The sequence below is a fragment of the Trachurus japonicus genome, chromosome 8, assembly GCF_045865225.1.
Source record: "Trachurus japonicus isolate A0001 chromosome 8, Traja_1.0".
Lineage (NCBI taxonomy): Eukaryota > Metazoa > Chordata > Actinopteri > Carangiformes > Carangidae > Trachurus > Trachurus japonicus.
This window is the reverse complement of record NC_140914.1, coordinates 20,744,560-20,758,415: the sequence shown is the minus strand read 5'-3', so window position 1 is coordinate 20,758,415 and position 13,856 is coordinate 20,744,560. Positions and strand designations below refer to the sequence as shown.

At 40.2% G+C, this 13,856-nt stretch overlaps 1 protein-coding gene across 2 annotated transcripts; it reads right to left on the bottom strand.

Annotated features, from left to right (window-relative positions):
- Positions 1-1,365: 1,365 nt before the first annotated feature.
- Positions 1,366-13,434, bottom strand: LOC146983153 (interferon-induced very large GTPase 1-like). 2 transcript variants are annotated; one of them, XM_085784597.1, is made up of 11 exons: positions 13,343-13,434; positions 12,550-12,584; positions 11,542-11,632; positions 10,956-11,081; positions 10,250-10,852; positions 10,057-10,091; positions 9,801-9,888; positions 9,484-9,524; positions 7,163-7,256; positions 6,633-6,670; positions 1,366-6,507 (listed from the first exon to the last, which is right to left on the bottom strand). In XM_085784597.1, exons 1-11 carry the CDS (start codon positions 13,425-13,427, stop codon positions 1,648-1,650), a joined length of 6,096 nt encoding a protein of 2,031 aa, XP_085640723.1. In that variant the 5' UTR covers positions 13,428-13,434; the 3' UTR covers positions 1,366-1,647. The 2 variants fall into 2 exon arrangements, with proteins under 2 accessions (XP_085640723.1, XP_085640724.1); XM_085784598.1 differs by having other exon boundaries at positions 10,956-11,078.
- Positions 13,435-13,856: the final 422 nt, after the last annotated feature.

Sequence of the window (13,856 nt, the reverse complement as noted above, 5' to 3'; positions counted from 1 at the left end):
TCAAAGTGAATCCAGCCATTCCTGCTTTTTCTCAACAAAACATACACGCTTTATGTTATCATCATGAAATATTAATAGGTTGTATATCAGAGAGTCCTCTATCAGAATATTTTGGTCCCGTTGCTCTAGGGGCCCCAGGGGGCCTCGGGGGGCCACTTGGCTTTCCCATGCTCCCACAGAGTTGGGTCTCGGGGTGATGGATAAGGGCCTCACCATGAGTCCACAGGCCAAGTTTCAAGTGATTTGGTCGGTTTCTATGGAAACGGCGGCCTCAAGGATACAGAGGAATGCGACTGTTTGAAGCCCCGCCTCTTGAAAAGTAATGGCTCAATCAGGACCAAACACACATCTACGCGTTTGTCTTGGGTCCCCGAACCATGTATTACAAAATCAGAACTGTACGACTTTTGGAAATGTGTTTTGTCTATTTCGGCTTTTGAGACTCAGAGTCTGTCAGACATAAAGCTTGAGAGACCCTCTTAGTCAGAAAAGCCGAAATAGACTAAACACATTTCCAAAAGTCGTGCAGTTCTGATTTCGTAATATATGGTTCGGGGGCCCAAGACAAACGCACAGAGAGGATCAACTCCATAATTTAGTCTACAGCGATAAGATATTGGGTCTCAAATGTGTAAAGTAAAACTTTGTCATTCAAAAAACAGAAAACAGACACAGTCTTTCTATGAATTTGATGTAGGTATTTTTATTTTGCTCATTAGACACATGAGAGATAGGAGATAACATACATGATAAAATGTTTCAGCAATATTTTTCTCACATAAATCAGATTCTTTGCATCAAGAATGAATATAACACATTTCAATTTCAAATTTCAAATCTCTCACCGGAGACAGCGTCACACAGTACAATGAAATTCTTATTCTGTGATACCTCTGGCAACATTAAAAGCAATACAATGGAAATGAGAATAAAATGACATTAACATGACAAAACTGTGTAGATAAAATACTTTGTCAATGAAAATTTCCTAGATCTGTGAACATGGTTCAATTTAAAGTATAAAGACTTACAAATATAGTTATTCAACATAAATTTAAGAAATTGGATTGAAGTTATCACAGGAACATAAACTCTATTTAAAAGGATCATTTAAATTTCATGTAGGCTACTTTGGTTCAATAAAACCATTCTAAAAATCAATTAGATGTATGTATCTGTTTAATCACTTATGTTTTTTCTCTTCAAAGAAAAATTACTGAAAAAAAAAACAATGACTGTTTCATCTTCATGTAGATTTTTCTCATATCAAGACATTCATTCACAACTATGTAGATAATTTACTCTATCCTTTGAAGTACTATCATTTTGTTACAAGCATTAAATTATTACATGTACCTATCTTTGTAATATTGATTTACTGTCCACATTTATTACTCAAGCAAAACACATCGTATAATTGTTTTATCTTATGTTTCTAGCAAATTTAGGCATTTTCAGTAAAGTGGCAGTGACAGCAGTGAGCAGCAGCAGAGTTGCCAGGAATTATTAGGTATGCAGGAGCTTTAAAATATCCCGCCCTAATCAGATGAGGAGAGCATGTGACAGATCAGCTGATCAGGATCGGCGCAGCTTGAGTTGTGAGTTGACCTGAACTAGCTCCACAGGCTTCGCATCACTTGTACTCACTCACAATTTGTGCAGTTCGTCCAGACTTTGAATCGCTTGTTTTTTACTGTATTCCCTCCACTCACTGGGAATTTCTCCATAGCCCTGGAATTTTAATCCATGATGCTCCTCCAGTTGCTGTTGAAATTGACACACAAACCATTTCCAGTATGTCAGATTAGACTCATCAGCAGTGATCCTCCATGCAGCATACTTCTCACCACCTTTTGCGTATTCTTTGTAAGGAATGAATACATCTGAGTCACGACAGGGGCGGAATCTTTGGTCACTCACAACTAATGTTGTGCAGGAATCTATGTCCAGTTCCACTGTCCCTCTAAAGTGCCACCCTTCAATCCCAGAGGGTCGATGAAAAGGAACATTGTGTTTTTCAGGACTGTGATCCTCAATGGTGTTGGTGCAAACAGCTGCACAGAATGGACACTTTTCCCAGCAGCAATTGCACAGCTGATCAATGAGGATTTCATCAGGCTTCAGTCTGAATTCATTCATCTTATCCAATGAGAGGCTGCTCATCTCCTTCATTATGGGTTCAAGACCTTTCTCTATCTCTTCTTTAAGAAAGTCAAAACTCTTTATGTCTCTGAAGTTTTCAGAACAAATGACATCAAATCTCAACATGACTTTCAACAAACAGGAAAATTCCCTCAGCCACTTGTCTGTGTCTCCTCCCTGAGTTTTGACTTTGTCTGTTGCTGTAAATAAAGCCTGACTCAAAAGTTTTTTCACATCTTCAACATTTTTGCTGAGTATATCTCGTGCCTTACTTCTGTGTGATGTGAAGATGTATTTCTTTACCTCTTTTTTGATGAAGCTCTCTACTTGTTGTCTTGGGTGTGTGATGTAGGTGATGAAATCATCAAAGTCTTCTTTCTCTGCCAGTGATGTCAATAAATGTTTCTCCAGGTTCAGTCTGTTCCCATTGAATGCCGGGAAACTGCATTTCATCTCTCCAGCGAGATCAATGGCAGTCTTGTTACAGACAGCCTCAACAGTGGAATCCTTCAGTTTGTCACAGATCATCTCTCCGAGTACAACAGTAGAAGAGTTTCCTTTACAGAAGCTTCTGAAAATGTTGTAATATTGATCCCTTTTGCTTTCTAAATGAGCACATGCATCATTCTTCTTCTTGAATTCCTTATGGGACGCCGAAAGCAAACTCTCTGTTCTGACAAACACATACAGTAAGAGATCAACTGTGAACTCCTTCTTCAGAGCATATTTGCTCTGTGATTCAAATTCTGCCACTTTCTCACAGACATTATTGGCCACTTCTTGCAAATAAGTTGATCTGTAGCCTCTTGTAGCTACAGGTTTCTTCTTGATTGTTTCAAGTGACTGGCTGTCAACATAATCAATCAGCGACCTGAGACCATCCTTTTCTTCATAGGGTAAAAAACTCCTGTTGTGTTGTGTTGACGAAAATCCAAAGAAATCTTTAAAAGCCGTCCATACTCTCCATGAAGATCCCCCTTTCTCTTTTGTGTTTTTGTGCGTCCTCTTTTCTGATTCTGATTGTTTGCTTTCGTCACTCGGCTCCTGATGCTTGATGACAGTCACATAATCAGAGTAATCACCAACCTCTGATATTTTCTTGTATCTGCCACTGTTTCTGCGTTCATTAATGAGAGCCCATTCAAAACCAAGCTCTTGAATCGCATTTATCTGATCATCCTCCAAGTCAATGTCTTCAATAGGTTTTATATCTGCAGTCAGTTCTCTCACCCAGCCTCTCCAAACAGAGTCAAACTGCCGCTTAAGTTCCTTTTCATCTTGTGCCTTGTCTTTTAACTGATGAGCTAGCTCTATGCTCTTCTGTAGCAGCTTGTTCTCAAACTCTGTCGTCTGATCATCAAGCTTTTTACAAGCCGTCTTCTGCTGGATAACTCCCTCCAGTTTTCTTTTCACCCCTCTCACCAGTTCTTCATGAAACTCCTTGACTTTGCTCTCAAATCGGCCTCGCCACTGAACCAACATTTCTTTGTCTCTGTCGTCGTCAAAGTATGTTGTCATATCTTTTTTGATTTCTTCATGTGTTTTGCTCATTTCACTAAAAAGGTAACTGAGGTCAACCTTGTCACGTTTTCCATTTTCAATTTCATTGTACAGCTGGTTTTCAACGGTCAGCATGTTGCTCCTCAGGGTCCAGGTCCAGTTCCCGTACTGAGCCTCAAGTTTTCTGTACACTTTAATTTCAAGGGTGTTTTTGAAACTAAAAATAAAGTGTTCGTTCAGTAGGGCTCTCCACAGGTCCTGGATTTTGTTTTTGAACTGTGAAAGAGGAATCCCAGCAGACTGTGAAGCTTTAGAGAGGATGAAGTTCTTCAGCTCTTGGACACTCTCACTATAACCTGGATTTGGAGGAGCCATAGGCGGACTTCCCTCCCATAGCTGGGCAAAGTATTTCACATCATTTTGCACATCAAATACAATGACGTCACTGAAACACTCAACATCACAACCCTCCTCTTTGGCAGCTATTTGGGCCATCTGGTCCAGTTTCTCTTGTAGGCGTCTTTTTCCATCCATGTTTTTCTCTGCAGCTGAAATATCTGTAACATTCTGGTGAACAAACACACAACTTGGGGAAAGTTTAACTTTTTTCATCCTCATGAAAGCCTGAACAACAATCTGCAGAACATCTTGCATGTCAGCTGGATTTTCTCCAAAGATGTTGATCAGTGTCATGTTTCCCAGACCAACAACAAATGTTGCCAGTTCATTGTCGTGGTGAAGAGTGGTGTTACCTGCTAATTCAAGAGCACGCAGTCCTTCAGTGTCCACCACCAGAACATAGTCAAACTTCAACTCTGTCTTCATCTCCTCTGACACTTTGACCAGCTGCATGAAGGCACCCTTGGTGCATCTGCCTGCACTCACTGCAAACTGTAACCCAAACATGGCATTCAGCATGGTTGATTTTCCACTGCTTTGTACGCCCAAAACTGACAACACGAAAACTCTCTGGTCGCCCAGCTTCTTGATAACTTCATCTAAAAGAGTAGTGACCCATGTTAGAGGCACATGACCTGCATCACCATCCATCAGCTCCACAGGGTGTCCTGATATCATCAGCTCAGCAGCCAGCTCAGGGTATTTAGACCAGTCAGTCTGTCCACTCTGTGTTTGTCCCTGCAGAGACTTATGGGCCTCATAGATCTGTCCCATTTCTCTGAAGATGTGCTCCAAGCCAAAAGTTGCTGATTGCAGTTTTGTTGATATTTCTTCAAGCTCAGTTTGTTTTGTTTTAAACAGATCAGATTTGTCATGTTTCTTCTTCATGGTCAAGAGCTCAGACCACTTCTCATCGTAGTTGTGGAGAATTGACGTGAGATCGTCTGTGGAGAGGGCATCTATTAAGATCTGAGTCCATTTCAGGAAACACTCTTTGTCTGTTGATGTCAAAGTTGAGAGACTTTTAATGAACAACTTCACCACTTCACTGCAGGAAGCATCACATTGCTGTTGTCGTATTTTCTTCAGTCTTAATTCCTTTTCACTTTTCTCCCTCTCAATGTTTCCTTTGTTTCCTTTGAGGTGATACAGTTCTTTGTGTGTTCTGCACCACTCATGCCACAGTCGGCCATGACAAGGGAGGAATTTATCTTTAATGGTTGAAACATCCATCCCCTGAAGTAAAGTGACTATTTCCATAGCAGCAGATTTCCCTGTTTGACAGACTGTGTCATCTTCATCCACTCTGATTCCAGAGACCTCAGCCATGGTTTGAAGCTGGAATGATGAAAGTGGTCCAGACAAGATCTCTCTAATGATCCTTTTTAGTTCTTCACAAACATTTGACTGGCTTCTGTCTTTTAGACCCATTTTGTATTTTCCTTTTTTCATTTGAACTGCAGAAGAATCATTGTCAGCAATGAGACAGATGAGAGGCTTTGGAGACTTCAGAAGATCTGAGATAACAGCCCAACGTTTGTCACCCTTATCCAAAGTTGGTAACAGAGCAACATTGACTGAAGATTTTTCAGTAAGTATGTCACGTTGTTTTTCCGTTGACAGAGCATCACCATGAAGATTACAGAAGGCAGTGCAGTCAGTGAAGGCATCATTAGGTTTCCCGGCAGGACAGTACCAGGCAATCTCTGCCACACCATCCATCAGATGGCGAGACTTGGTGCTACCTGGACAGTTTCTGTGGAAGAAGGTGTTGTGACGGTCGTTGATCAAAGTATTGATCAGCTGAGATTTAGACACTGACAGTGAACCCAGGCGGAAAAATGACACCATGGGTGTCTCAGCTTCACAGATGGGTAAACTCTTCATGGTGATGATGGTTGACTCATCTTTGATCTCAGTTATCTTCCATGTTTTTCTTATCTGTCTGAATGTCCACAGAGGACACTCAACATCCATTGTGACAGGGTCAGGGACAAGCAAAGGTAAAGCGTACTGACACTGTGAGAGCTTTGTCATCATGTTCTGCTTCAGGAAGCTGTTTGAGCAGTGAAATACTGCCATTTGCACGTCCATGGGATGAATGTGAGTCTGGTTTGATTGATCACAGTCAACACTAGGGCTAAAAAGAGTATCAAAATCACAGTCTTCTGTCTCAACACCATCAGACACTGCAACAGATTTTGACTGGCTCACCTCACCACTGTCTTGTCTTACAGGAATATATCTGGCTCTGTAGTCCAACATCATCAACCTCTGAAGAAAAGTCTGAGCTAGATCTTCCGCAGATATTTCATGTTCCTGTTTCACTGGTTGACATATTTTAAGAAAATCTGCTGGTGACAACTTCTGTTGATGTTTTTCTGTAAGGTGAAGTCTCTGAAGCAGAGTTTCAGTTTCTCTTTGACCTTGATTCCCTCTGTTGATCTCTGAAATCTTCCCTGGCAGCTGTAATAATAATAATAATAATAATAATAATAATAATAAATACATACATGTGTATATGGAAATGTAATGTCACTCAGTGGGACAGAAACATTCAGAGCTTGTGAAATATATTTGAAAAGTCTTACTTTATCCTTGATTTCATGCTCATCCATGTGTATGGTACCTGGAAAGCAAGAATGAACCAAAGTTCCAAATCAATTTTATTCAATCTCAATAATTTTGAATTTTAAAGGGATATTCCAGCGTAAATTTAACCCATGGTGTAACGCACCGTGAAATCGAGAACGATTAAGTTTGCTGACCGCAAACTTCTCTAGTTGTAGCGACTTCAGCACAGACAGCCAGATAGCAAAATATTGCTGTCTTTGTAGCCAAGAGCCAACCACAATCAACAGCACCATACTTCGTAAACAGTACAAATACGGTCCCAGCACATAATAGGAGGCATCAAAAACCTGCTAGCTTAGCCTGGTTTCTATTGAAAAGAGACAAAAACAGAACTCACTGAGCAATTATTTGTGGCTATGAGTGGCTTTTTGATCGCGGTTGGCTCTTGGCTACAAAGACAGCAGTGTTTTGCTATCTTGCTGTCTGTGCTGAAGTCGCTCTGTTTTAAATGCTTCCTTAATTTGTAAATTAAATTTGAAAATGTTACCTTTCTCTGTGGCTACTGATTTCCCCTCCTCTGTTTTGCCATCTTCTTTCACTTCTGAGTTTTCAGCATCTCCAGAGTCATCCACTGGATCACACTGAGAAAACATTTTATACATTTTATACAAGTTTTAGTTTAGTTAGAGTCTGGAGGTTTGTTTCTTGTAGCTTTTTTTTTTTCTTTTTTTTTTTTAAACATTCAAACTGGGCCCCTCCTCTCGGGCTCAACTGTGCACGCCTCCTGCCCCTGACAGAAGCAGCAGCAGCAGCAGTTGTCAGGACGGCAAAGAAAAGGAAATACAGTGTGAGTGAAGCGCTGAAGCCGCCGGCCGATAGCCTACCTGCCTGTCACTGACAATGGGAGCCTCGAGTGTTATGCTGTAACAAGTAGGAGGGCCGGTGTGGTGAGCTGGGAAGTGAGTGGTAGCGACGGATGCTAATTGCCACCGCTAGCGGAAGATAGCATTGAGCTAGTGGGATGGAGCGGTGGCAGATAGTGCTGCCGCTAGCATTCGCTAGCATCCGTATGTTAAGCCTGAGATGAGGGAAACTCAGTTTTCCGTTTCAGAGAGCCAGCTCAGCATAATGCTGAGTCAATATGGCAACATGTGCTGTGAAGCAAACCTGCTCCCTGGTTTGATCCATCTAAGCCTGAGGTTGATCGCCTGCTGAGTGTGGAGCAGGAAGGAGAGACATCATGTCCGAAAAACTAAGTCATGGACGTCGTAGTGAAATTTATTTAAAGGCTGTTGAAGAGCGGATAATTACAGTAGAGCCTGTTTCTGTCGGTCCAGAACAATAGCCTACCATTTCACCACACATGGTGGATAATTCGTTATCATCAGAGGAGATTTTGTGTCGATTTTCAGCTCGTCGGGCCGTATTAAGTTATTGTTTGGCACATATTGAAGATGTAGGCCAGTAAACATCTGTAGGCCCTTCAGCCCCCATAGCAATATTTGAAATAATTGAAATCAGCATTTTTGAGAGGCCACACATTACACAACCACACACACACACACACACACACACACACACACACACACACACACACACACACACACACACACACACACACACGGCCTCTATCAGTGACCACTTATTGATCATAAGAAAATGCATTGGCAACAAGTGAGCTACATGACAGACATTACTATCGTGTATCAATAAGAATTTGTCCCATTTTCAGAGTTTTTTAGAGGTCACATTCTGCACTTTTTTCCCCCACTCTATCATGCTGTTTTGGCTGAATTCTTTTTTTTAATGTGTTCATAACTCCACATGCCATCAATTTAATCCCCAGTTTGGTTAGAGTGAAATAAGTGGCCCTGTTTCTTTCTTTCTCTCATTGTTACTCGTATCTGTGCTCAGATGATGGCTTCTTGTGCTCACGGTAAACGCGCCTCCCTCAGGCTCAACATACTCAGAGTTGATTGAACTCATTCTGATCACCTGTACTGAAACCGAAAACTCTGAGTTTTCCAGCCAGGCTCAGTCAACCCGGAGCTTGGGATTTGACTCAGAGTTTGTTGAGCCTGCTTTCTGAAACACGGCCCAGAAAGCATCCCTATATGCACAACAAAACAAAACAAAACAAAAGACCAAAATACAGACACAGTCACCACCACATATGAGTAGAAGCCCATAAGTGATGATTAGGTGATGATTTCCTGAGTCTAGTTTATTTAAGGCGGGTTTACACTGCACGACTATTCGTCTGTTCACATCTCAAACTGCACGAGCGCCCCTCTTCAGTCCTACGTCTCAGATCAGTCTCAGACCCCCACTAATTGCACGTCGTTCTACGATTGCGCTCCACCACGATTACCCTGCGATGCCGCTGAGATTTGTGCTGCTCTATAATTGCTTGATTGTAAACCTCAAATTGACATTGGTTCCTGATATTGGTTCCTATATAGCAGAGTCCATGTGGAAGATCAGACCGACAAACACACACACAGACAGCGCGCATCACCTCCAAGGCCGGTGCTGCAGAGAGAGAGAGAGAGAGAGAGAGAGAGAGAGAGAGAGAGCGACGCTCTCCAGCCAGCTGACGTGTAGTTCACCTGCGGCTCACCTGCAGCTGTCAGAGGAGGCTCACTAGTTCTCTCTCTCGCCTGCACTTTGTTTAAAAATTCAGACGCAGAGCCTCACTAACCATACGTCCCGATTATGCTCACGACCCCGCGATCCCTCTAAGATTATGCAAATTAGGCTGCGACTCGTCTGGGACGAGAAAATCGTGGCAAAATCGTACAGTGTAAGCCCGCCTTGAAAAAGAAATGTTACTTTGTGACAGTATCTACAGACAATTAAAGATCTCACCTGTTCCTCAGTTTCAGCCGCTCTCTCCTCCGGCTGATCCACTGCAGGGTAAAGTGACAACAAGCATGTTGTAGGATCAAACATGAGACAAATCATTTAGTCAACAAGAACCATTTAAAAGATTAATTGCAACAATTGTATGGCTTATTGTTTATTTAGGAAAATAATGTGTGTATGCACATCACTGTCCCATGGACATCTGCTACAATAAACTCATGAGATATAAATGCATTTTATTTCTACAGTCCTAAGCTAGTGTGAGATGTTGCACAGTGTCTTACATGTATCAGTCTCAGTAGGTTTCATTTAAATGTTACCTTTCTCACTGGTTGCAGACTCTTCTCCTGAGTGGTTGCTTTTCTTCTCTGAGTTTTCGAGGTCATCAACTTCATTCACTTGGTCACACTGATGAAAGTAAAAAAATGTTTTCCTTAAAACTCGAGTTCAGTCAGATTGTTTAAGAGGAAGTTTGAGATTAAAAAGACTTGAAGAGATGTGATTCAGTTGTAGAAAACAGATGTTGTCATGTAATGATGTTCATAATGAAGGTTTTAAGTTTTTTTTTTTTTTTACCTTTATCTCATTTTCATCCGTGTTCTGTTCTTTCCCTTTATCCACAACACAATAAAAAACAGCAGGTGGAATTTCAGTATTGTTAAATGTTTATTTACTGTGTAAATAATATAATTCCTCTCTCTAAGTGTTATGATAAATAGATAGATATTTTAATATAGGTAAAATGTCATGAGTAATTTCTAAATCTCACCTGCTTGATTTGGATGAAACACTGTAGAATCTCTCTTTTCTTCTTCATGGTTTTTGTGGTCATGGTCTTCTTCATGCTCTTTATTCTCACCACCACATGTCCATCCACTGTAGCAGTGTGGATCATTTCCACAGACCATGACATCTATTTTTTCCAGCAGTGCTATTATTTCATTTACGTCTGTCATAGTTTTTGTACATGTGTGGAATCTTTTTTCATCAAAACAGCAGAAGTTTTTCAGGTCTGTCAGTGCACTGGGACATTTTTCACCCAAACCATGAGTCACAACTGTCATTAAATAATCAGGTGATTCTTTGCCAAAGGTTTTCTCTAACCACTGCACTCCTGAACTGTAATGGCTGCCATGCTGACCATTTGGTAACAGCAGGAGAAAGGCATGAACTCCCTGATACAAAGGGAGTTCGTCAGTGTTTTGCTGACCAAGCATATCAATGATGGAGATGTGTCGACCACACAGATCATACAGTTTGGATGAAAACTGCCTCTCGTGAGATTGTTCATCATGGTCAAGTAAGATGTTATTGGATCCGACCTCAATAGAATTTGTGTCACCAAATAGCACAAGTGTAAGACTGGGAATCACTGAAACAACAAGAACAGCATCTCAATGTTTTATCACAGAAAATTAATTTTGCTGAATGTTGAATTAAATGAAAAAAGAAAGAAAAAAAACAGTGATTCTCACGTTCTTTGATATCTGTAGAAACAGTCTGAGATGTTGGACTTGTGTTGTTGAGTGTCTGTCTCTCCTCTGCAGACAGCTCACTAATGTTGATGCTGTTTTCAGCTTTAACCTCGTTGACTTCACCTGCTGAAGGGTCAAAGTAGCCAAATTAGTTTAAAGCAGAAGTAAGCGATCTGGTCGTTTTGGCTAAATTCTTGTCAGCCGATGGAGTTAGCAGTCCCCGCCCTCGTCATGGATCTATTGGTCCTCGTCCCTACGTCACCACATTCAAGCGCAATCGCGCATCCCTTGGCTGCACACACAGAGAGGACCGCCCCTTCATGCCGTTCTCTCTCCTCATTGGATAAAGGTTGTAGGATACAAGGAAAGTTTTCTCCTCGACTTACAGCAGAGCAGAGTGACTGACAGACCCGTGTTTCAGACCAAACACTCTATGTAAGTCATTGGGGTCGGAAGATATAACTATTTAAGACTTATATTAACACAAAAATTCCGCTTACTTCTGCTTTAATAAATTATGATGAAGTGAAACTGAAAAATAACTCATTAAACATTACCTTTTTTCAGTTCCTCATGAAAATCTTACCTTTCTCATTGCTTGCAGATGGTACAGACTTTATGTCAGACTCTCCTCCTGTGGTTGTTATTGCTGGATCTTCAGCTTGACAAGGTTCAGACTAAGAAGATAATCGATTTCACCAGGTTAGAACTGAGGTTAATGTGTTTGAATTTGGGAATCAAGGTCCAAAGTTGAAGAGCAACAACATACAGTGCTATCACAACTCAGTGAACAATAAATCAGAAATGATTAAACCAAGAAAGGTTTAATCATTCCCCACATAGTCATTTTATGTTTTTAAATGTTAGTGTTACTTGAGCATAAACAAATGACAAGGTTTCATTTATGTTAAGTGAGGGATCAAATTTTCTGTCAATTCTGTAATTTTAGTTGTTAAAACTTGATGGTGTTTGTTGGGAAAACTTAATTTCAGTTGGTAAAACTAAAATTTCTTATTAATTGGAGGGACAAATGAACACTGAACAGATTTTTTTTATGTTGACCCCACCAGACTGGAAGAGTAGGTAAAACTCAATAATTCATGCAACTAGTTCACTCATTTTTTTTTAAGTTGAGGCAACTGAACATTTTTTACAGTGCACTTTTAAAAGAACTTCATCCCTGTGATCCAAAACAAACAATAAATCAATCTAAATCAGTGTCCACATTCAGTCACTGAAATGTTACCAGCTCTGACCCAGTGAGGGAGCCACTGTGACAGTTGCTCATTGAGACCAACATGTTAAAGTGGCATCAGACATAGAGGCATCAGATTGATGTAAGGTGTGCATGTCTGCAGCTGAGAGAGCAATAATGAAAATATGTCTTTCTTAAAGTTTTGTCAAATCAACTAATTCACTGACAAACACAGAGCAAACTACTGAAATGAAAACCTTTTAAGCTGTAAAAGAAAATATCATGGAAAACATCTGGTTTTTATAGGGTTAGGTTTATGGGTTGTGCACTAAGAAATTAAAAAAAATATTTTAGAATTAGAGAAGATAGGCAACTGTACTATAATGGGTTTTATTTTACCGTGGTTTTAGCTGCACTTTCTTCCAGCTCTTCTTCTGTCAGGTCATGTAAGAAAAACAGATTGAACAGGGTCACACTGAAAATCCATTAATGGTTTGATTACAATAGTTAAAGGGATAGTTCAACATTTTGGCAAATTCACCTATTGCCATAATCCCTATAGTTATAGGGGTAGGTTGGGTTCATTACCTTTAATTATCGGTGCATGTTGTTTTGAGATCTGCGGCGAAAGCAATGGAGGTGAATGGTACAGGTCCCCTGTACCTCAAAACTCATCAAATACTGTAGGCCTACAAAATCCAACAACTCCAAAACGCTCTCATGGAGAAGTTGTGACCTGCACATTTGCCACGCTATGAAATAATCATGTATAATTTGGTAACACTACAACACATGAAGCAAATACTCTGAACTATTTGCACTTTTGAAATCACTCCGCCCAGCAGCTGTGTGTAGTTATGGCTATGCATTTGCCTTGAAAACAACTCCATCTCTTAATGTTACATTATTATTTCATATTGTGGCGAATGTGCAGGTCATAACTTCTCCACAAGCATTTTGAAGTTGTTGGATTTTGTATTTGATGAGATTTGAGGGACAGGGGACCTGTACTGTTCACCTCCATTGTGTTCACTGAGCAGCTCACATCTCTGCCCCACGGATCTCAAAACAACATGCACCTATAATTAAAAGTAATAAACCTACTATGGCTATAGGGATTATGGCAATAGGCAAATTTGCCAAAATGTTGAACTATCCCTTTAATAAATGAAATAAAATTTTTTCAAATTACCTTTCTTATCTGTCACAAATAGAGGTTTGGTTTCAGACTCTCGTCTTCCTCCTCCTCCTTTGTCATCTTGTCTCTCCTCCTCCATCTCTTCACCTGCTCATTGTTACAGTCACAAGACAAAGCCCTATTAGACAAATGTGATATTTAATTTTGACTGGAAAATACATTACACCATTCAAACCACTTCAGGAAATGATTTGATCAGGAGAACATAAAACCTAGTTCATCTTTTTCTAGAAATGCAACAACTAACATAAAAGTTATCTCAGTGTACATCCTTGTAGCAACCCCAAACGTAATAACTGATAATAATGTAATAATTTTGTAATGATTTATTATTGATGTAATGTATTATTACGTTATTGACCAAGTATTAAAAAAAACGTTGAAAATGTAAAAACTGGTACTAATATAATACATCAATACATGAAACATGAGTTTTTGTGCAGTATGCTCATTAGACATAGTGGATGGCACAGCCAGATACTACATTGCAGCACTCTCTCTCTCCTAT